This window comes from Rattus norvegicus, chromosome 8 (assembly GCF_036323735.1).
Source record: "Rattus norvegicus strain BN/NHsdMcwi chromosome 8, GRCr8, whole genome shotgun sequence".
Taxonomy (NCBI): Eukaryota; Metazoa; Chordata; class Mammalia; order Rodentia; family Muridae; genus Rattus; species Rattus norvegicus.
The window spans coordinates 127771493-127794525 of record NC_086026.1 but is presented as its reverse complement, the minus strand read 5'-3'; the positions used below and the strand labels follow the sequence as shown (position 1 = coordinate 127794525).

The window sequence follows — 23033 nt, the reverse complement described above, 5'->3', positions numbered from 1 at the left end:
CTGCATCAGCGCCTGCCTCCAAGTTCCTGACCTGCTTGAGTTCCTGTCCTGACCTCCTTTGGTGATGAACAGCCATGTGGAAGTGTAAGCTGAATAAACCCTTTCCTCGCCAACCAGCTTCTTGATCATGATGTTTTGTGCAGAAATAGAAACCTTGACTAAGACAGGGGAGTGCTTTCAGTATAGAAGGCAGTTTTTGTGAAGGCACAAGGTTACCTCACATGGCAGTTTGCATGCTTGCCTTAACCAATTCTGGCCCCAAGACTGTCCACTCGTGTGCCTGGTGTAGAATATGGCCCTCAGCATTCCTAGCCCACCTTCTCCAGTCCATTGTGACACCGTCTCCCCAGCTACCAATGGAACCCTAGGGTTCTGCTTCCAAGGATATGGTTGGGTCTGGACAACAGTCAGGTGGGCCTGGCTTTGACTTGTGGTCCTGTCTCCAGGGAGGAGGGACTGGGGGTGCATGTAGAAGGTGATAATTATGATGATGCCTTGTGACTGTAGGGCCACACTCTCCATACGGATGTGAACAGGAGCCAGCCTGGGCCTGTTCAGCTGTGGGGACCCTGTGGAAAGAGCGGGCTGTCCTCACGGGAATTGTGAGTTCCCAGGTGTGGCACCTGGTCATTTCCTGTGCGCAGATGGGGTGCTGGCCCCTCTCTTCTTGTAGCAGGACCTTTGAGATCAGTGGAGAGCAGGGCCTTTGCTATCTGCCAGTCCCCCTGGTCACTTCCTGTGTGCAGATGGAGTGTTGGCCCTTCTCTTCTTGTAGCAGGACCTTTGAGATCAGTGGAGAGCAGGGCCTTTGCTAACTGCCAGTCCCCATGGGTATTCAGAGCAAGGAGGAGTGCTCGGGGGCCTTGCAGATGACCTGGGAGCACACGGGGGCCTTGCTGACTGCTAGTCCCTATGGGTTTTTGAGTAGTGCTAAATTAACCAGGCTGCCCTTGAAGTCATCTTGTACCTAGACAGGCCTTGAGCTTATGATCCTCCTGCCTCAGCCCTACAAGTAAATGGAATTACAGGCCACAGTGCGAGGCCCAGCCTCCTTCTACTTTGGCCTGAATTTTTATTGTCTTCATTACCTTCCTTGAATTTAGTTGTTAATTTTTCTTTCACATTTTATAGTGGAACTTAGTTAGCCAATATTCAGACTATACTTTTTTATTAAAAGCAGATAAAGCTATAGATTCTCCACAAATTACAACTTTTTTTTTTTCGGAGCTGGGGACCGAACCCAGGGCCTTCACTGAGCTAAACCCCCAACCTCAACAACTTTTAAAACACCCTTATATTTGATACTTTATCCCTATCACTCATATATAGTTTAGTCATCTATGATTTCTTTGGTATGTCAGGTGCTCATAAGTTTTTTCCTTAAAAATATATTGGACTCACTTCACACTCAGGGTCTAAAAGACTCACAGCCCTAATTACAATGTCACTCCTCTGCTGATCGAAGTGTTTGATATAGTCTCAATCAAAGCTGGGCAAAATTGTTTTGTAGCTACAACAAGCATGCTCTGAAGTTTATGTTTGGATGACCAAGTGGCCACCATAACTATGAGGAAGTAGATTGACTCTGTGTGTGTATGTGTGTGTGTGTGTGTGTGTGTGTGTGTGTGTGTGTGTGTGTGTGTCTCGCGCACACACACTTGCAGGACTTGCAGTAAGAGGACCAAAGCACCATCAAGAGAGCATAGCACAGATTGGAGAAACAGAGCAGAGCTCAGCACCAGGTTCGCACAGATAAAACCAACCAAGCAAAGTCACTTAGTGGAGGAAACGAATGTACTATATCTAGAGGGAAAATAATAATCCAGAAATACCCACCTTTTACAAAAATTAACTCAAACCAGACCATAGACTTAATTGTAAAACAACACAATAAAACTTCTAGAAGAAAAGCAGCAGAAAACCTCAGTGGCCTAGGTTTGGCAATGAGATTTTTAGCTGTAACGTCAAAAGCAAAACCTCAGAAAGAAAAAGAATAGATATGTTGAAGGTTGTTTAAAACTCGGACTTCTCTGCAAAGATCCCCATTAGAAGGATGATAAGTCATAGACGAGGAATTTGCAAAGGTATCTGATAAGGACTTACATTTAAACTACAGGTCTTGAAATAGGCAGGCAGGGCTGGGGAAATGGCTCCCTGTTAAAAGCAGGTTCTACTCTTGCAGTAGAACCCAGTTCAGTTCCTAGCACCTGTGTCAGATGACTCACAGCCACGGGCAACTCCAGAGGTCAGTCTGACCGACTCCTTCTGGGCTCCAAGCAAACCAACATTCATGTGCATATACCAACACACACACACACACACACACCCCACATGCATGCATGCACACATTAAAACAGATAAAAATGAATCTTTAAAGATAGAAATGTCTAGTAGTTGTAACCCCATCATTGAAACACTTACCCAACGTGTAAAAGCCCCTGAGATAAAAATACAGACATAGAGACAGGTAGATAAGCGGGTGGGTAGATAGATGATAGATGATAGATAGATAGATAGATAGATAGATAGATAGATAGATAGATAGATAGAAGACAGACAGACAGACAGACAAACAGATGACAGATAGACAGATGGATGGGCAGACAGATAGATACTTAGGCACAAGGAGGAAGATAGCAGATAAAAAGATGTGGTTGAAACCCACAACAGTCGCACCACTGCTACACACCTATCCAGAATGGCTGAAATAAAATGATCTGATCATAACAAGTCCTGGAAAGGTCATACGACAGACAGACTTCTCATTCATCACCGGTGGGGATGTGGAATCATATGGAAGACAGTTGGCAGTCTTTTACAAAGCTAGTCATACTCTTGCTGTATGAACCGTCACCCCCAGTCAGTATCCATGCGCCTAGAGGTTTACCCAACTGTTTTGAAAACTGGGTCCACACAAGAACTCACATGGAAATGTTTATAGTGGCCTGCTTCACAGTTGTCAAACAAAACAGCTAGAATGTCCCTCAGTGAATGGAGAGACGGGCTGTGCCCCACGCCAGCAATGAAGTACTTTTGAGTGACTTTTTAAAAGTACTCTTAGACATCCATGCTGATGAGACTACACGATTGCAGCTTCCTGGACATTTCTAAGGGATGAAAATCTCACAGCAAACTTTGTTTCTCTGCATTTTACAACCTCCCCACCTCCCTTCCGCTACAGTCGTGAGCCTCTGGCGAGGGAGTTGTGATACATCAGTTGGGGCTGAGCATGACGCAGTCACAGGTTCCCCTGCATTTTGGTCAGTTGTGGTTTTTAAAGGACTCCTAGAGATATGCTAAGAGAAATCTCATGGGGTTTGCAAGAATGATGGGTAACTAAGGCATGCTGGGATTGGGAGAACTACATCCTCCCAAAGGAAGAGTCTCCACATTGGTTATCCTATACCAAGTGCTCAGCCCTGAAATCATTCACACACGTACATAGGTTTGTATTAATATATATAGGTGTGAGTGTATATGTGTGTATGCATGTGTGTGTGTGTGTGTGTGTGTGTGTGTGTGTGTAACAATGAAAGAAATAGAGGCCATGAATATGAGAGAGCAAAGGAGGGTACATGGGGAGTGTTGGAGGGAGGAAAGGGATGGAGGAAATGACATAATTATATTTTAATTTGAAAAGTGCTGTTAAGCCACAAGCATGGATGGACATGAAAAATGAACGTTACTGCAAGCTAAAGAAAGGCAGAGTGCTGTGTGGTCTTAGTTTATGTTCTGGGAAAGGTAAAGTCCCTATAGCAAGGTGACAAGTGGCTCATAGAGGCTTATGAAGACAGGATTGTCACATGCTGAGCGGGTCCTTAGGCAGGGGGACTTTTATACTTTGGAATGGCAGTTACCCTCAGTGTTTGCTAAAACCCACGGAGTTGTACAGCACTGAGAGGAAACCAGACAAACCCTAAAAATCACTTAGGCTACAAAGGGACCCTGGGATAGAATGTGGCAAATGAACTTGACTGTTATAAATGTATGAATGTGCATTTGGCTTTTAAATCCTGCTATTAAAATGTTCCTAATTTATTTGCACTGTATTAGAAAGTACAATTGTATGTGTTCTCTTGAGCGGTGCCTGTGTGTGTGTGTGTGTGTGTGTGTGTGTGTGTGTGTGTGTGTGTGTGCAAATTTAAAGTAAAGGGACCATTTAGGAAGAGGATGGATCCCTGGGAGGGGGGCATAGGAAGATGAGACAAAGGAAAGAGGTTAATGGAGACTACGCTAAGTATATTATATACATATATGTATATGTATATGTATATTATACATGTATATAAGTATATGTATAAGTGTGTCTGTGTCTGTATGTTTATGTATATGTAGTATACATATGTATATGTATATTACATATGTATTATTAGACATATTATATATTAATAATAGTATTAGTAATAGTAGTAGCCCTCCACACACCCATTTTCTGAGGTAGAATCTGAGGTTATATAGTTAAGGCTAGCCTTAGACTTAGGCTTGTTATATAGCCAAGGCTAGCCTTAGACTTGGGAAGCTTTGGGAAGACAGGCACAGACGGCTAGACAAAGCTTCTGAACAGTGTTAGTCTGCATTACTGCTAAATATGTGTTTTTTACCCCTGAGAGGAGTTGCATTAGGGCCTGCCTCCATAGCTCAGTGGCTGAGAGTGTACGCTGCTGGTAGGGATCCAAGTTCTGTTCTTGGCTCCATACTGAGGGGCTCACAGTTGGGCTCCACACCTGCTGTGGCCTCTGAGGGCGCCTGCACTCACATAACAAGCCCGCTCCCAGGCACAGGTACTTTACACAATGAAAGGTCAGTCTGAAGACTTACATTTGATCTTAAATTGGAGCTGTCACTGTTTCTATCCCCTTCTTAGTGACTGAAGTCTTCGAAGGCTTTAAGTAGGCTCAGAGATTTTTGTGTGTTGGTTTTGGAGTTAGGATTTCTCTATGTAGCCCTGACTGTCCTGGAACCCGCTCTGTACACGGGGCTGGCCTTGACCTCAGAGATCACCTGCCTCTGCCTCCTGAGTGCTGGGATTAGAGGTGCACAGCCACTGGCTAAGGCTCATGTATTTTAAGGATTTCCAGTTTTTGTGTTCTGAAACTTTTATCTTTAGGTAGTAAACCTCTCTGTTCCTGGTGATGTCAAGTTCTGACGTTTTAGAAAAGATGTGCATGGGGGTTGGGGATTTAGCTCAGTGGTAGAGCGCTTGCCTAGGAAGCGCAAGGCCCTGGGTTTGGTCCCCAGCTCTGAAAAAAAAAGAACAAAAAAAAAAAAGAAAGAAAGAAAGAAAAGATGTGCATATTAAATAAATGAGTGTTTTGCCCTCATGTGTATCTGTGTACCATGTATGTGCCAGGTCCGCAGAGGCCAGACAAAGGCATCAGATCTTGGGGAACTGGAGTTACACACGGTTGCAAGCTGCCATGTGGATGTTAGGAATCAAAGCTGCGACCTCCGGAAGAGCAGAGGAGTCCTAACCGCTGAGCCCTTGCTCCCGTCCCCTTACGGTTTATCTTTGTTTGCTGATACGTTGAGCTGTATCAGCTTCCTCTTGTTACTGTGCAGAATACAACTTTCCCCATCCCTTTACTCTGCCTTTTCCTCTTTTGTCCTTGTGTCTCAAGTGTGTCTTCTTACAGGGTGACCGAATTGTCATCCACTTCAAGACACTTTTGAGAAGAGGAGAGGACCAAGGTGATTTCCTACACCAGCCCAGAAGACATACACAAGGTACACTCCAAGTGCATTTGGAAGTGCTCATGACCCTTCAAAATATAACATGGATTTGATAGTTCTTTTTATTTTTTATTTATTAAAATTTTAATTAATATGTGCTAATTATATGTACTTATAGAATACAATGTAGCGCTTTAATACACATATGCAACAGGTAAGATCAGACCAGCCAGTAACACATCCACTAGCTCAGACATTCATTTCTTAGCATTGGGAACATTCAAAGTGCTGTTAGCTACTCTGGAACATTCCATCAATGTCTGCCATAGTTATTCTGTTGCATGATGGAGCACTAGACTGCACCCCTGCCTCTGCTCCTCCAAGGCTCTGGTAGCCCCTGCCTAATAATTTATTTCTTTGAAATCAGTGATGTCTTCCACACACACATGAGAGCTCAGGGTATTTGTCTGTGTGCATCTGACTAATTTCATTCAGCAGATTGCCTCTCTCTCTTCTATCCATGTTTCTGTAAATGACAGAATGTTGGTCTTCAATGTCTAAAGGATATTCCATTGTGCATACGTAGATGGAATAGAGATAGATGGTATATAAATTATGGATGCTATATAGATGGATAAATTATACATAAATGATAGATAAATTAATAGATGATTGATAGGTGGTAAATAGATATAGACATGAGAGAGAGAGAGAGAGAGAGAGAGAGAGAGAGAGAGAGAGAGAGGTCACCTGGGTCACCAGGACCAAACCAGCTGACAGACACAACTTGGAGAGAGAAAGGTTTATTTTGTCTCTGGGTTGGAGACCTCCTAGTCCCCTGGGATGGGAAAGTCATATCGGAGTTCATGGCAGCAGGAATGTGCAGCACTGACAGATCACAGAGCCATGAGCCAGCAGCAGAGAGCAGCTAGAGCCAGGGGCCAGGCTACAACCATCTAATATCTGAGCCTGCTGACACCATGGCACCAGCTGGGCCCAACTCTCCAAGGAGCCACAGTCCCCAGAAACAGCACAACTTTTCAACTGGTAACAATGTATTTTTGACTCATTTTTCCAGTCGTGGTTACTGAATCCACTTTGTTTCTTCTTCCCTTGACTTTTCCTGAATTAAAATTGCTCTCCTTTGGTTTGTAGCTTTCCGGCTACTGAAGCGAATATTAAAGCTGTGTTATGCAGGGGTAGCTGCAACGCTTTCATCCCTCGTCCTACATACGTTCTCAAGCACAGAAAGCTCTGAAAAGTATCTGTCTCTTCCCCTCCCGACTCTCTCTCTCTCTCTCTCACACACACACACACACACACACACACACACACACACACACACACTACCCTCAGAGGCTGAGGAGGTCACTGAATCCCTTGGAGTTAGACTTCCAGATGCTTGTGAACCACCTGACATGGGTGCTGGGAACGGAACTTCAGCGTCCTGAGCCCTGTCCCCACCCCCACCACCGTCCTCCTCCCAACTCCACCTTTTGACAGTCCCCTTAGTACTTAGCACAGTCTATGTTTGAAATTTTTCTTCAGGCTTGTCATTTTGGTGATCCATGTCTGCGTCTCAGGCCACCTCCCCATGCTCTTTCGTAAGTCCCCTCAGCAGAGGCAACTCGCTTTGAGGTTCTCTTGGCTCCCAGTGGCCTGTACCTGTCTCTACTCCACTCTGCATCTGCATGCACCACTCCAGGCTGCTTGTGTAATTCATTCTTCTCCGGTCTCTGTGGAGTCTTGGAGGCTGAGCATTTGCCTCTCGAGCCAGCACCCTTCCCTTCCCTGGGTCCCAAGGCTAATGGCAGTGTGTCTAGCTTGTACTTGAGGGAAGTGTTGTGTTTCTTGGATGCATTGATTTTATGTTTTTGGAGTTTAAGAAAATACATTGTTTCTATATAATACATTGTTATTCTTTTTTCTCTCCCTTTTCTCTTTCTGGTTCCCGTTTAGACCTGGGCTAACCTTCCACCTGCCAAGTCTTTCCACTTGTCCAACTCCAGTTACACATTCCCGCTCACTCACTCTCCATACTGAATCTGTTTGTTTAACTTTCCACTTCACACTTTTATTTCAAACAACCGTTTACCCCTTCTTATGCTGAGACGCTCACCATCTGTATCTGAATTTCCTAGCAGTCCCATAGCGCCTGCCTTCTCAGACCACAATCTGGGTTTGCCATTGGGCTTCGAGAATCTCTCAGGTTCTGCTTGCAGAAAGTTTGCACAGAAAGGGTAGCCAACCCACGACCTCTTCAGCGTTGCTGAGGGCTTTTGGCTCACAAGACAGGATTAGGCTGTGTCTGCTCCTCACTGCGCCCAAGGTATACCCTAGATCCTGCTTACAGCCTTCCCGCCCTCATCGGCCGCCTCACTTTGGGTCCAGGTTGCTGTCTGTCTCCTTTAGTGTTCTGCCTTCCGGCCCTGACTTCTAAGCTTTGTGGCTAAGGCTCTGAGCTTCTGCCTTTAGCCCTGGCCCTTTCCCATTCCCGACTCAGGTGTTTATTTTACACCACTACTTGTTTACTTACTGGAAGGAGGGGGTCCTTTGTGTCCTCTGCCAACTTTGAAAGTCCAGCGATAACTCATATGTGTGAACAGTTTGCTGTGAAGAAGCCATCAGAGAGCTACTGACATTCATGAGGAAAACATTCACTGAAACATTCAAAGTGTCCGATGCATTAAAAATGGGGAGGGGAGTGAGCCAGGAGGAATGGATTACACCAACTAAGAGGCCTTAGGAGGAAAGGAAGGGGACCAAACTCCACACTGACCCGAGGCAGAGGGTCTTTTCTGTCCACTGGCTTCCATATTGGGAAGGTGACAAGGGACTGACCCGCATCCTTTCTTTGAACAGATGACGGAAGAACAGAACTCCAACACAGAGTTCGGATCCCAGGATTCCAGGGACTCCCACCGGCATGAGCTATCCTATCCCTCCCAGAACTGGTCCTTGGAGATGCTGTTACGAAGATTGAAGGCCTTGGATGATAGGAGGGACGACAAGTTTGCCAGCGTCCTGGGTGCCATCGGGGAGTTTGGCACGTTCCAGTGGAGGCTGGTGGCCCTCACCTTCATCCCCAGTATCCTGTCAACCTTCTTCTTGCTCTCTCACCACTTCTTGCTCACAGCTCAGAGGCCCTACTGTAACACCAGCTGGATCCTGCAAGTGGGCCCCAACCTCACGGAGGACGAACAGCTGAACCTGACTGTGCCCCGAGCACCCAACGGCAGTTTCCTGACATGCCTCATGTACATACCTGTGCCGTGGGATCTAGACTCTATCGTCCATTTTGGCCTCAATTATACAGAAACATGCAAACACGGGTGGATCTATCCTTTCGCTCACACGCGCTCTTTGACCAACGAGGTATGCTTTTCTTTTGTACTGTCTTGAATACAGTGACCCAAGAGATGTGGCACAGGCAGCTGGCGCTTGGTCTGAGCGCACACTGCAGAGGGGAAGAAGTCGGGGTCCTTGTTCCCCGGCCCTGGGCCCCAATTTTCTTAGCCAGGAAGCTAGCATTCAACTGGCAGTCCTTGGATTGAGGCAGCAGAGGCATGGGGCACAGGAGAGAGATAGGTCAGGAGGCAACCAGGCAGAATGCATAGAAGCTAGAGATGGAAAAGGAAAAGCTTGCACTGGGCATCCTCACAGGGCTTCATACCCTGAGGTGAGGCCTGGACCCTTTTCAGCTCGGGCACCAGGAACAGTGTGTGTGCCTGTGCGTAATAAGTGCTTAGCCAGTCTCCCGTCTGCACCCACCTCCACTTCCTCTCTTTGTGCTACAGGGTCTATCAAGTGTTGGACAGGGTCCTGGGGTAGCAGGGCAAGGCCTAAAACTACCTTTCTCCAGGTAACAAGTGCCTAAGGCAGAGGTTCTCAGCCTGTGGGCCATGACCTTCTCACAAGGGTCATATGCACATCAGCTGTCTTGCATATCAGATATCTACGCTAGATTCGTAATAGCAAAATCACCGTTATGGAGTAGCAACAAGTAGTACTGTGACTGGGGAGGATGGGGTGCCGGGGCGTCACCACAACACGAGGAACTGAGTTAAAGGGTCACAGCGTTAAGAAGGTTAAGAACCACTGGCCTAAGTTTTCCCCTCTGGGTCAAGCTCAGTCTCTGTTTCCGAAAGGCTAGGTCTGTGTGGAGGCCGTGATCAGTGCCCTTGTCTAACCTGCAGTTTGACCTGGTGTGTGGCAATGAGCCACACGAGGAAAACGGGCAGACTGTGTTCCTGTCAGGCATCCTGACAGGGTCTCTTCTCTTCGGGTTCTTAAGCGACAAGTGAGTCTCCCGGAGACCCCTCTGACCCCTGGGACACTGCTCCCTCCTCGGGCACTCAGAGTCTCGGGCTGGGGGAGGAAAATGTGGGGATACTCCATAGCCCTGGGGTAGCACAGAGGCTGGCCCAGGTACATAGCCGAGGCTGGCCAGGAGTGTGGGGGGTTGTGGCTTGGTGGTGTCTTCTCCTCACCCCCGCAGGTTGGGCCGCTATCCAATCATCCTGCTGTCTCTGCTGGGGATCCTCATCTTCGGCTTCGGGACAGCCTTTGTGAACAGCTTTTATCAGTATCTGTTCTTCCGCTTTTTTGTGGCCCAGGCCTCTGTGGGCTACGCCATCTGCAGTGTCTCTTTAGGTGATTGGATCTCGAGGGGGCACGTGGGACGGAAGCTGACACAGTTCAAAAGGGAACGAGGAGCAGATCTACCTGGGAGAGGCAGGCTCACGGGAACCTAAGGGGAGGCAACAGGCCAGGAAGCTCAGTGGGGGAGGAGCACCCCTCCTAGTTGCCTGAAGGTGTGAGGGAATCAGAAGCGAGTGCAGTGCTCCCAACCCTGAGCACTCCTCCTGTGCCCCGCGTAACCCCCTTCACACTCCTCATGGACCCTGCACCTAGATGCGCCTCGCTCATTTCATCCCCAGCCTCAGAAAGTTTAGCCAACTTGTTCCGGGCCTCAGAGCAAGGAGGAGCTAGGGTTTCTACTCAGGTCTATGTGACGCTAACACCTCCAGCGTATGTATACCCAGGCCTAGAACCAAGTGCCCGTAACCCCTCATTTTCTCGGGGCTTCCTTGCACCTCTTCTCATGAGAACCTACCAGAGCACAGCCAAAGGGAAGCGACCTTCCACAGAACATTAGGCCACAGAGATCAAAGCATTAATACACTCCAAGACAAGTGGTGCCTTGTCTGAGCACATGTCATGCCCTGCACGAGCCTCGCCTATGACAGACACTGCTCAGGAAGAAGCTTGAGAGGGAGTGGCTGAGGGTAGAAAGAAACGAAGGGTGTGCGGGAGCTGAGGCGGTGCACCAAGGCCTAGGATGCGTCCTGGGGGACACGGGGACAATCTAGCTCCGAGAGGTTTCTAAAGATCTGGAACAGGCAGAAGAAACTTTGTCTATCCTGAACTGTGGGGGGCAGGGGAGGCGTGTCAGTAGCTACATGGAAGGCCAAGCTGGAGACTGACCTGACCACAGTTTTGTCCTCATGTTCTCTGCACAGTCATGGAGTGGCTGGTGGGTGAGCACCGCGCCCAAGCCATCATTCTCCAGCACTGCTTCTTCACCATAGGGGTCATATTGCTGACGGGGTTTGCTTACAAAATTAACCACTGGAGACTGCTGTTCCTACTGGGCGGAGTGCCTATGTTTCCCCTTATCTGCAACATCTGGTGAGCAGTCCATTTCAAGACATCCATGGGCTGGGTCTCGTAGGTGGAAACAGAGGGGGCGTGTGGGGGGAGGGGAGAGCCAGAGCCCCTCAGAGAAGCACGTGAAAGAGACGTCAGAGAGGTGGGCAGAAAAGTAGGATATCAAAGATCCAGAGACAAGCAAAGATCAGGGCTGAGGTAAGACGGAAAATTTTAGGATAGCCTTGGTCACGTTGTCAAGGTGATGTCGCTGTAGGAGGACCAGAGCCATGCCTCACGAACTGAAGCTGAGTCAACGGAGTACCCCAGGAAATGACCCTTTGGCGGGAGGGGGCGGGGAGAGGGCTTTTTCTGCTCAGTTGAGGCAAGTTCAAGCGATTTGCCGTAGACGGAGTGTTGGAGAGGGGAACTGAAGGCTCACCTCACGGAGCTAAGCTTGGAGGAAGAGAGAGGAGGGATCGGCCATGTGCTGGCTGTGTTTGAGGAGAGACTAATCGGGGCTGAGAGAGAGGCGTGGGGAGAAGAATGAACTCAGTGTCTCAGGCTGACATTTGGTTTTACAACTCTGATGGGCATCAGGCAGCAGAGCAGAGGCCCCACAGGGTAAAAATGCAGAGAGTGTGTAAGAAACACGGGCACCAGGGTGGGACCTGGCATTTAGATCCCAGCCTGCCTGGCCTCAGGGCCCCTGGTGAATCGTTATGCCTGTACCATATGTAGGGTAGGTGTAAGGGGCGAGGTAATGAGTTACAACGCAGGGCACGTAAGTGACTCAGGACCTTTCCGATTCTGCAGAAGCTGGGGGCCAGCCTTGACGATCCTCCGGACGCCGTGAGGGTGGGTGGCAGATGATGGCAGGTGGCATGTCTCTGTCATGTATCTAGGACAACTTGACTTTAAGGCATTTTCTTAAAATGTTATTAACATAGGGCTGGGAAGACTGATCCAGTGGGAAAATTGCCCTCTATGCAATGTGAGGGCCTAATTTTGGTGCCTAGCGTCCATGTAGGAAGCCAAATGTGGGAGCACACTCTTTTAACCCCAGCAATGGGGAGACAGAGCCAGGAAGATCCCGGGGGCTTGCTGATCAGACAGTCTAGCATATTTGGTTAGTCCCAGGTCCCACTGAGAGACCCTATTTCAAAATATAGGCCGGCTGGCACCCAAGGTTGACCTGTCGCTTCTGTGTGCTTACACACACACACTGCCACACATACAACCTGTGGGTGTGTGCATCTGCACACACATGAACGTGTATATACGCACCCTCACATACAACCTCAACACAAGTGTTACTAATGTCATAGGGACATATTATTAGAAATTAAATAAGACCAGAAGGTTTGAGGTGACGCACCCCAGTTTCTCACCTTTCAGCCTCCGGTTCCCTTCCCAGAATTCCTCGCTAAGCTTTTGGCCTTTTTCCTGGCTGTTGTGCATTCAGAGTCGATGCTGTCTTCAGTGGGCTGAACTCACTGGAGCACAGAGAGGCTGTTGTGTGTGTATTTTCCATCACTTAGACCTGAGGATTGGCCCATATGTGTCAGAAGTTTAGGCTGTAGCCAACAGACAGCTTCTCACAGTTTGATGCCTATGACTGTCTGTAGTAACCACCACCCGGTGTAGAAAGAATTCTTGCCTTCAGCTGTGGCATCCAGCAGCAGGGTAGTCACAAACTGACAGGCACGTTGTATCAGCTGAAACAGTAGTATAGCTTCCCCACGGGGACTTACAACTTACCAAGCTATAAGGTTTTGTCTGACTACTGCACCAAACATGGGTTCCGTCCTGGTCCTGTGGAGTGAGCATCAAGTCCAAGCCAGAGGTAATTGGTGGCATCTGTAACTGCTGTACCACTGTTACACCAGTGACCGTGCTGATAAGTAGGGCCCAGAAGTGACCAAGACTGTTGGCGATGACAATTCTCTCACAGTAGCTTGTCTGACACCTTGAAAAACTACGATCACTCACCAGTAAAGAGAACCTTACAGCCCAGCCTTAGCTTGACTCGTTTCCTACAACTAGAGCATGTGGTGGTTTCAGGGTTAGGCATTAGCCATTCCCTCTGGGTGTGCATATCGCAGTGGTAATGCGGTGCCTGTATGGTTTATGAGGCTTCAGACACCTTGAACAGAGCAGCGGCCCACTCCTGTGTACTTACGGTTGGAGCTGTCTTACAGAGCTATCTTCGGTCACGTCCACCTTGTGCTCTCTCTCCTCACTGTCCACTCCTTCCCTTGAGTTTCAAGGTTTTGAATACCAGGGAGGACTTTTCAGTAACGATATAACTTGTTCCTCATGCTACCTCAAGACATAAAAACAACAACAACAACAAAATGCCAAGCCAGCATTTCCATCTGTCTGTCTTCTTGTGTGACTAACCTGCCAGACCAGAGTCAGTGACAGAGAACACACACAGCTCCTCCGGGTGGTCACTTCTCCGTTTGTTATAGGGGAGTTTCCTTTAGGCATGCAACTGCCTCAGTATACTGACCGCTCTCTTGCCTGTGTGCCACTTCACGGATTCCAGCATGCTTTCCAGTCCACTAGCCTTTGGGAGACATCTCCGTGTACATTCGGTAGACCACCCTCATCAAGGAGGAAATGCCAGCACGTAACACATGGAGCAGGACGCTTATCTTGGGGTTTCTTCCAAGAGTGTTTACCCTGAGGCATCTTTGCTGCCTTGTGTGTGTGTGTGTGTGTGTGTGTATGTGTGTGTGTGTGTGTGTAGTATGTAGGTGTGTGTGTATGTGTGTATGTGTATGTATGTGTATGTATAATATGTAGGTGTGTGTATGTATGTGTGTGTTTGTGTGTGTGTGTTTGTATCTATGTGTGTGTATGTGTGTACGTATATAGTATGTATGTGTGTGTATGTGTGTATAGTATGTATGTGTGTGTATGTGTGTGTATAGTATGTATGCATGTATGTGTGTTTATGTATATAGTATGTGGGTATGTATGTAGGTGTGTGTATGTATATGTGTGTATGTATGTGTGTTTGTGTATGTATATAGTATGTGGGTATGTATGTAGGTGTGTATAGTATATAGGTGTGTGTATGTGTATGTGTGTATGTATGTGTGTTTGTGTATGTATATAGTATGTGGGTATGTATGTAGGTGTGTATAGTATATAGGTGTGTGTATGTGTATGTGTGTATGTATGTGTGTATGGATATAGTATATAGTATGTAGGTGTGTGTATGTGTGTATGTATATAGTATGTAGGTGTATATATATAGTATGTAGGTGTATATGTATATGTATATAACATGTGTATATGTGTATAGTATGTACGTGTGTGCATGTATGTGTATGTGTGTGTATGTGTGTGTATAGTATGTAGGTGTGTGTATGTATATAATATGTAGGTATGTGTATATAGTATGTAGGTGTGTATCAGTGCATGGGTATGTGCACATGTGTACAGGTATCTGAGGAAGACAGAGGATGTCAGGTACCCTGGAGCTGGGGTTACAGGTGATTGTGAACTACCTCCACTATAAAAACAGTATGCATTTTTAATCACCAAACCATCTCTATAGCCCCTGGCCTTTTTTGTTTCTTCTTTTATTAAAGATTGATTTTTTTCTCACATAATATATATATTTATATATATATATTTAAATCTGAGTCTTGCTCTGTGGTCTTGGCTGACCTTCTGCTCTTATGGAGGTCAGACTGACCTCAAATTTGCAACAGTCCTCCCAAGTGCTGGGTTCACAGGTATGTCCCAACATGCTCGGCTCTCATCTTTGTTCATCAAGCCCCTGTTGTACCAGCACCAATTATAGTATATGTTTCCTAGAGAGATGTAAAAGACACATTTATTCGCCCCCGATAATTGGAAAGTTGAGCAGACCACAGAAAGATGAATCAAGTCCCGTTTGGAAAATAAATGAGCTTACTGACGTTCTTTCTGTGAACACAGGCAGGTGCTGCACCAAGTACCAACCCCTTAGGTTGTTTTAAATTGTCAGTATACTCTACCGTTTCTAAGATTCCGCTCTAGTACAGCTATATATAGGGGGTGGCTGCTGGACCCTGTAACAGCCGCATCACTACCTGCAGAGTTAGATCTCTACCTCTTTTTCCTGTTGTTGCTACAATCGTTGGCCAGGGGATGCTTGCCCCAGTCACCACAACCATTCTGCTTCACGGTGGTGACAGTCGTGTGAAGGATACAGGCTCCACTGTGGTCCTCAGAGATTGGGCATGAGAGAGGACACTCAGGCATGCCTTGAGCTAGCAAAGAAGAGCTTAGAGCCAGCTGGGGTAGTTAAAGAGACCATAGGGCAAAGGGATCAAGTGACTGAGCACTGCCTCTGAGCAGCACTGGAGGGGCGGAGAGGGACTTTAGGGAAGAAGGACTGGCTGCTATGTATTAGCAGAAGGCATCTTGAGGTTTGAGGTGGCCTCTGAGGTTCCTTGGTCACATGTTGATACAGATGGCATCTCAGCTGGAGAGCCACTGGTTTTGGGGGCATCCTAGAACTCTGAGGTAAGAGAGAGGTGGGGTCACACAGGGTTCTCCAAGAGTCCCCACGGTGGCTGATGGTGAAAGGAAAGGTGGAAGAAGCCAAGAAGGTGCTGTGCTATGCGGCTGAGGTGAACAAGAAGACCATCCCTTTAAATCTACTGAATGAGGTAAGAGGCTTCAGGCCAGGAATGAGGCCAGGGCTGGAGACCATGGAAACATCTTCCATCATCCATTCAGTGGGACCCTAGTCTACTGCTTCAGAATGAGGAGGAGCTAAGCCTGGACAAGGCCGAGGAGTGACCGGCTCTGGGGGAGGGGCAGGCCTTACCCTGCGTGTGTAAGCAGAGAACAAGCTGGGGTCCCTTCTGTCTCTGGCTGGTTTTATTGTTTATAGCTACAGCTGCCAGGAAAGAAGGCAAAGGCCTCCATCCTGGACTTCTATACCAATCAGCACCTCTTCAAGGTGGTCTTGGCCATGGGATGTGTGTGGTGAGTACCTGGGGCCAGTGGGAAACTCTGGGAGGGGTAGGGAGGTTGGCCAGGGCTAGGTCAAGTCTTCAGTCTGTGTCATTCTTTCACTTCCTCTGTCCTTATTCCTGATGCTCTCTCCTCCCTCCCTCCCCTCTCCCCCCTCCTCTCTCTCTCTCTCTCTCTCTCTCTCTCTCTCTTTCTCTCTCTCTCTCCACCCCCTCCTTCCTCTCGACCTCGTTCTCTGACGCTTTTGTTCCAGGTTTACTGTCAGTTACGTCAGTCTTACACTGAGCCTCAAGATGAAGGACTTTGGGTTGGACATTTACTTCATACAAGTGGTCCCCTGCATCACGGCAGTGCCAGCCCGTCTGTGCTGTATCCTTCTCCTGGAGTATTTCGGGAGGAAGTGGAGCCTAAACCTGACTCTCTCCCTGGTCACCTTCACATGCTTGTCTCTCCTTTTCGTCCCCGAAGGTACAGTGTGTGAGGAAGGCAGCCCCATACCTTTCCCCTCCTCATGGTTCTCCTAGTGTCTCTTGTCTCCGCCAGTTAAGCCTGAAGGATTGGTTTCTTGCATGTATCCTCTGCCCAGCCCCCAAGACCTGAGGGAGGAACTCAGGCTATTAAAAGAGAGTTAACCCTGAGCAGGAGAGCAGGCATTCTCTGTGACCCCAGTCCAACCCATACCAGAAGCAGACCTAGTGGGTAAATGAGGGAAGATGGTGGGAAGAACGTTCTTTTAGCCTCTCCCCTAGGCCTTGTCTCTTGTCTGGAGCCTTTGATTGGCAAGCACCTACTGTTACCTATGCTGTCTAGGACAATCTACTCATTGGAAATTGGTCTAGTGGTGACCTGGGTCCACGGCAGTTGTCAGAGGCCTCTCCCAGGGGCTCACTGCCTGGATCCTGGGACTCAGCATTGTCTCCAACGTTTCAAAGATCTCTAGGCAAGAAACATGGGGCAGTCTGTAGGGCCAGAGTGCACAGAGCTGTGGTGTTCTCTGTGTGGCCAGTGCCCAGTAGGGGAGGCTGCAGTGCAGGTCTGCCCTGAGGAGTCAGCCTCCTCCTTTCTCCTGAAGCATCACTTAGCATTCTCCCAGGGGCTAGCAGATGTCGATTGGCAACAACAAGAGGAAGAGACATGTTTAGGCACTAGGGCTTGATGCTTTTGATTATCGGCGTGATTGCGCTTGCTACGCAGAACACTGAATCAAGCTCACAGTGTTTACAGACGTGGGCAAGAAACCGGGAGTAGGATTCTGAGGAAACAAAGGTCTGAAGCTGGGGGCATAGCTCAGTTGCCACATAAGCACGGAGAAGCCTGACTTTGGATGTCCTGCACTCATGTAAAAAAGAGAAAGGAGGGTCTCTGGGGTTTGCTACCCAGTCACTCTCCCTGAGTCAGCAAGTTCAGTGAGAAACCCTGTCTTAAAAAACTTGTGTTAGGGGGCTGGGGATTTAGCTCAGTGGTAGAGCGCTTGCCTAGGAAGCGCAAGGCCCTGGGTTCGGTCCCCAGCTCCGGAAAAAAAGAACCAAAACAAACAAACAAACAAAACAAAAAACCCCACAAAACTTGTGTTAGGTTTGCCCCAAGGCCTGCCCTAAGGTCTCCCCCAAGGCCTGTCCAACTCTCCTACTGTAGTTCGTAACTTCAGGACCGCCTGGACCTATGCAGATATACTCTCCTCTGGCTGAATGTCTGAGTCTGCTGGTTAGGTGACCAAGCGGAGGGGTCAGCCATTCAGCTGCCTTTGGTAAGGGGCTGAGAGAAGGCTGTAGGGTGGCCCAGGACTTTAAACAGTGCTGTCTTCATTTAGAGCTGAAGTCAACAACAATCCTGATGCTCGTGCTTGGAGAATTCAGCATGGCGGGCACTGTCTCTATATTCTTTATCTACACTGCCGAGCTCCTGCCCACCATCCTCAGGTACGGAGTCTGGTGGGTTGAGGTGGCATGGGGGGATGGAACAGTGACAAGGCTAATGTAACACATGAGACTGAGCACCACTCGGTGGTTCCCTGATTGAGCATCAGGAAACAATAGCTGGGTTGAGCACGGTTTGCATGGGATTTCCACACCCAGCCCTCACCAAGAGAACAAAACCCAGATGCTACCACTGATGACCTTTCAAAGACACGAAAGAACCATGGTCCAGGCCATGCATAGCAAGTAGCCGAGAGGGAGTTTGGGCTAAGAGACGTCTCAGTTTCTTCTTTCCATTGCTGTGATAAAATACCACGACAAAAGCAACTAAAGGTAAAAAGCAGCTTATTCCGGCTCACAATGAAAGGAACATCTTTATGTCGGGGCAGGCAAGGCAGAAGGAGTTTGAAGCAGCTGAGCCTATCACACCACCGTCAGGAAGCAGCGATGTAAGCATCGCTTGCTTTCTCTATTTGCACAGTCAGGATCCCAGCCTAGGGGATGATACCACCAGCGGTGGTACCGCAGTCTTGCCGTCTCACTTAGCCCGACCGCTCACGTTCAGAGGCCGGCCTCCCAGGTGATTCTAGATTTCGTCGGGTTGACGAAGAAGAAAAACCTTCACACGGGACCTGACTCCAGTCTGCCTTGTGTCATCTCTTAGTTTGCTTCCTATTGCTGTGGTAGACACCATGACTCAAAGCAACTTGGGGAGGAAGGGGTTTATGTCATCTTACAGCTTACATCCCTGAAGGGAAGTAAAGATAGGGACCTGGGGGCAGGAACTGAATCAAAAGCCATGGTAGAATGCTGCTTACTGGCTTGCTCCTCATGGACTGTTCAGCTTGCTTTCTCATACACCCCTGATCTACCTTCCCAGAGGTGACACTGCTCTGAGAGCTAGGCCCTCCCACATCAACCGTCAATCAAGGAAATGGCCTAAAATGTGCCTGCAGGCCGATCTGACAGGAGCATCTTCTCGTTTGGAGTTCTCTCTTCCCAAACGACTTTAGCTATATTGAGTCGACAAAACTAACCAGCCCACACGAGATGCCTGGAATGGATGTGGGTTTCCCTGAAGTTCTGTCTGTTCCCCTACAGGGTTCCTGGTGATAGTGGCCCTGTCTTTCTGAGCCTGTGGGCTGCATTCTTATGAGCACATGCTGTTACAATGCACGCACCATTAGTAATTCTCTTGCTTTCAATACCCAGGGAGAAATAACTACCTCTTTTAGGTCAACCAGGTTGGAGAACTTGGTTCTCCAAGATCACACACTGAAACAGGATGAAGAGTCGAGTGTGTGGTTTAAAGCAGCTTCTCCCTTCCACTGTGCCCAGACTCCGAGCCTAAGGAGTCTTCTAAATCATTTTCAGGTCTACAGGTCTGGGAATGGTGTCTATCGCCTGGACAGCTGGGGCCATTTCATCTCTGGCCATCTTCAAACAGACCAAAACGCAGCTGCCCATCTTCTTCTGCTGCTTGTGTTGCATCCTGGCCCTGTGCTTCTCCTCCCTGGTGCCAGAAACAGGAAACCAGCCTCTCCGTGACAGCATAGAGTACTGTTCAAGGTAGCTGTGCAGAGCCTCCGTGTCTCAAGCTCCGGGGGTAGAGTATGCTAGATACTGTCCATGCTCATGACAAGATGACCCATGACATGAAGGTTCTCTTGTTCAAAGCAGTCCCCCCCAGAACTTCTGGTTGTGGCCACTTTGCCTGGGTCTAGCTCAGGTTCTGCCATTTCTCTCTCGCTCTGTCTGTCTCTCTGTCTGCCTGTCTCTGTCTCTCTGTCTGCCTGTCTCTCTGTCTCTGTCTGTCTCTCTGTCTCTGTCTCTCTGTCTCTCTGTCTCTGTCTCTCTGTCTCTGTCTCTCTGTCTGCCTCTGTCTCTCTGTCTGCCTCTGTCTCTCTGTCTGCCTGTCTCTCTGTCTCTGTCTGTCTCTCTGTCTCTGTCTCTCTGTCTCTCTGTCTCTATCTCTCTGTCTCTCTGTCTCTATCTCTCTGTCTCTCTGTCTCCATCTCTGTCTCTCTGTCTGCCTCTGTCTCTCTGTCTGCCTGTCTCTCTGTCTCTGTCTCTGTCTGTCTCTCTGTCTCTGTCTGTCTCTCTGTCTCTGTCTCTCTGTCTCTCTGTCTCCATCTCTGTCTCTCTCTGTCTCTGTCTCTCTGTCTGCCTGTCTCTCTGTCTCTGTCTGTCTCTCTGTCTCTCTGTCTCTCTGTCTCTGTCTCTGTCTCTCTGTCTCTCTGTCTCCATCTCTGTCTCTCTCTGTCTCTGTCTCTCTGCCTCTGTCTCTCTGTCTGCCTCTGTCTCTCTGTCTGCCTGTCTCTCTGTCTCTGTCTCTCTGTCTCTGTCTCTCTGTCTGCCTCTGTCTCTCTGTCTGCCTCTGTCTCTCTGTCTGCCTGTCTCTCTGTCTCTGTCTCTCTGTCTCTCTGTCTCTGTCTCTCTGTCTCTCTGTCTCCATCTCTGTCTCTCTCTGTCTCTGTCTCTCTGTCTGCCTCTGTCTCTCTGTCTCTGTCTGTCTGTCCCTGTCTCTCTGTTCAGCTTTCCTTGTCCATAGACCCTCTCTTTGCCCTGCCCTGTGTGCCTATCTGGACTGGGGCATTGTGCTTAGAGACGAGAAGACCGGGGTGACATAAATTCTCCCAAAGGGTTTCTGAGAAGATTAAACCCACATTGTAAGAGGTCCAGCCTGTGACAGGCACCTGCAGATAAAGATGGTGGGGCCCACTCTAAAGTTACAGGGATGAGAAGGGTCAAGCTGGGTCTGGGAAATGCGGTCAGCCCGAGCCCAGAGATCACTTTTGTCCTGTACCATGGCCAAGCTTGGCTGGGGACCTAGGTGCATGAGAAAGCCCTGTCTCGTCCAGAAGGAGTCATGATTGAAGACACCTCATGAGTTTCCTCACCGTCCACAGAGACTCCCTGGAGCACAAGGATAAGAGCAAGGATTCCTCTAAGGTGTTGATGGCTGAGGAGTCAATGTGTGATGTTGCAGCTGATTCTGTACTGACAAAGAACACCATGTTTAATGCCATGACTCTCAAGTCAGAGACAGACAGCTTCCTCAACATGGCCTTGGAGGTACCCAACAGGGAATCTCCAGTCCAGCTTCCTGAGGACCACCCTTCCTAGAGCACTTTGGATTGGAGTTTAGTATGGGTATGGGGCCATGGGTACACAGCCTCGAATTCTAGACCCAGTCTGGTATGTGGGAAGAGTCTGTCCCTCCAAGGCCAGCCCTCGGGATCCAAAAATAATTCCTTCTGAAGGAGGTGCTGACTTGTGATTCACTCCAATAAAATATCATGTTGGTCTTGAGATGGCCAGGTCAAGGTTGACTGTGTCATGACAACCCAGAGGTTGTGGCCTGGACAGGTACGGGATGGTGGTCAGATAGGTAATGGAGGCTTTTCAGGATCTTTGGCTAAATTCTCAGGGGCAGCAGCTAACTCTGGATGGAGTGGGTGTGGGGTGGGCGACATCTCTGAGGTCCAGAGATGGAACAGGAGCACCAGTCACCCCTTCTAGCCCAGCCATCAGCTCAAGTCCCAGCGAAGGACAGAATTCATGGGGGTTTGGATGGAGAAGGAATGAGAACTACTCATTGCCTGGGGCCGTCCTTAGCCTTCCCCTTGATATCATGGCCTGCCCCATCCTGAGAGATGCTCTCAATGATGGCTCCAATAAAGTTGACCTCTGGTTTCCACCACCCCAAGGAAAAGAAAGCCCCTGGGCTCTTCAGTGTTAACTGTCAACCTGACACCATAGAGACTCCCCTGGGAATGGGTCTCTGGGCATGCCCACAGGGAAGTATAGCCATCAGGCTAGCTAGGGCAGGGAGACTTGTCTGCCGTGTATGGTAGCATTCCTTGAGTTGGGCCCTGAGCTACAAGACAAGGGGAGCATTAGCTGAGCAGTGACCAGTGACTCGTCCCTTTCTGCTTCCTGACTATGGATGTCGTGGAGTCATCTGTCTCAAGCTCCTGCCACGATAAACAGTAACCTCAAACTGAGATGGAATAAACTGTGTTTCCCTGAAGTTGGTTTTGTCACGGTACTTTGTCCCAGTGAATGGAAAGTAACTGTCCGACTCGGTCAACCTGACACTGCTCAGGGTTATCTGAAAGGAAAGTCTCCATCGAGGAATTGTATAGATCTGATTGGCCTGAGGGCATGCCTGCCTGTGAAGCTTGTCTTGGCTATGAATTGATGCAGGAGGGTCCAGTCCACTATGGGCGGTATCATCCCTAGGTCCTGGGCTATGTAAAGAAAAGCTTGAGCCATGAGGGAGCCAGGAAAGTGTTTCTGCCTCCAGGTTCCTACCTTGAGTTTCTGCCCTGGCTTTCCTCACAGATGGATTGTAACCTAGAAGTCTAGAAGTATAAGCCAAACAAAACCTTTCTTTCCCAAGTTGCTCTTGGTTGAAATTTTTAATAAGAAGTAACAGAAAGGAAGCTAGAGAAGTAACTGGTACAACACCCACCCTGCAGTCCTCAAAACCCACTCTTTCCCAGATTAAGCCTGCCATTGTCAGCTAACTTATGACTCCTCTAAGTAGGGCTAGTCTTCAGCGGGTAAGCTGGGAAGTCCTCGGTGTCAGGCTCTGACAACACTTCCCCTCGGTGGGGTGTTCTCCAAGTGGAAGCCTACTTCATGATCTAGACTCCCGTCTGTTTTGATTGAAACCATGAATTGTTTAGAGTAGCTTTTGTCTAGCTCTGAGAGCATCTACAAGGAAAGAAGAGCCTTCGGCTAGTGTAGTAAATGTGTAAACTGGGACACTGCCAGTGAATCCCATCTCCCACAAATCTGATGGTTTTG

General features: G+C 48.5%; 1 protein-coding gene across 10 annotated transcripts; it reads left to right on the top strand.

Moving 5' to 3' along the window:
* Nucleotides 1-303: 303 nt before the first annotated feature.
* Nucleotides 304-22251, top strand: Slc22a14 (solute carrier family 22, member 14). Of its 10 annotated transcripts, none has more exons than XM_063265653.1 (12): nucleotides 304-411; nucleotides 5634-5724; nucleotides 8533-9045; nucleotides 9867-9970; nucleotides 10169-10323; nucleotides 11193-11361; nucleotides 15872-15992; nucleotides 16220-16314; nucleotides 16556-16770; nucleotides 18113-18221; nucleotides 19593-19787; nucleotides 21035-21530. In XM_063265653.1, the coding sequence occupies exons 3-12, from the start codon at nucleotides 8533-8535 to the stop codon at nucleotides 21057-21059; spliced, it is 1701 nt and encodes a 566-aa protein (XP_063121723.1). In that variant the 5' UTR covers nucleotides 304-411; nucleotides 5634-5724; the 3' UTR covers nucleotides 21060-21530. The 10 variants fall into 10 exon arrangements, with proteins under 10 accessions (XP_063121723.1, XP_038937561.1, NP_001380615.1 ...); XM_039081633.2 differs by having other exon boundaries at nucleotides 373-475; nucleotides 21128-21530; NM_001393686.1 differs by having other exon boundaries at nucleotides 376-411; nucleotides 11262-11361; nucleotides 21128-22251.
* Nucleotides 22252-23033: the final 782 nt, after the last annotated feature.

Excerpts from the sequence above, each read along its gene's own strand:
- Slc22a14 (NM_001108193.2), top strand. The coding sequence starts at position 8,533 with ATGACGGAAGAACAGAACTCCAACACAGAGTTCGGATCCCAGGATTCC. Across the intron at positions 11,362-15,871 it reads CCCCTTATCTGCAACATCTG|GGTTCTCCAAGAGTCCCCAC; the intron begins GTGAGCAGTCCA and ends GGGGTCACACAG. Across the intron at positions 16,315-16,555 it reads TTGGCCATGGGATGTGTGTG|GTTTACTGTCAGTTACGTCA; the intron begins GTGAGTACCTGG and ends CTTTTGTTCCAG.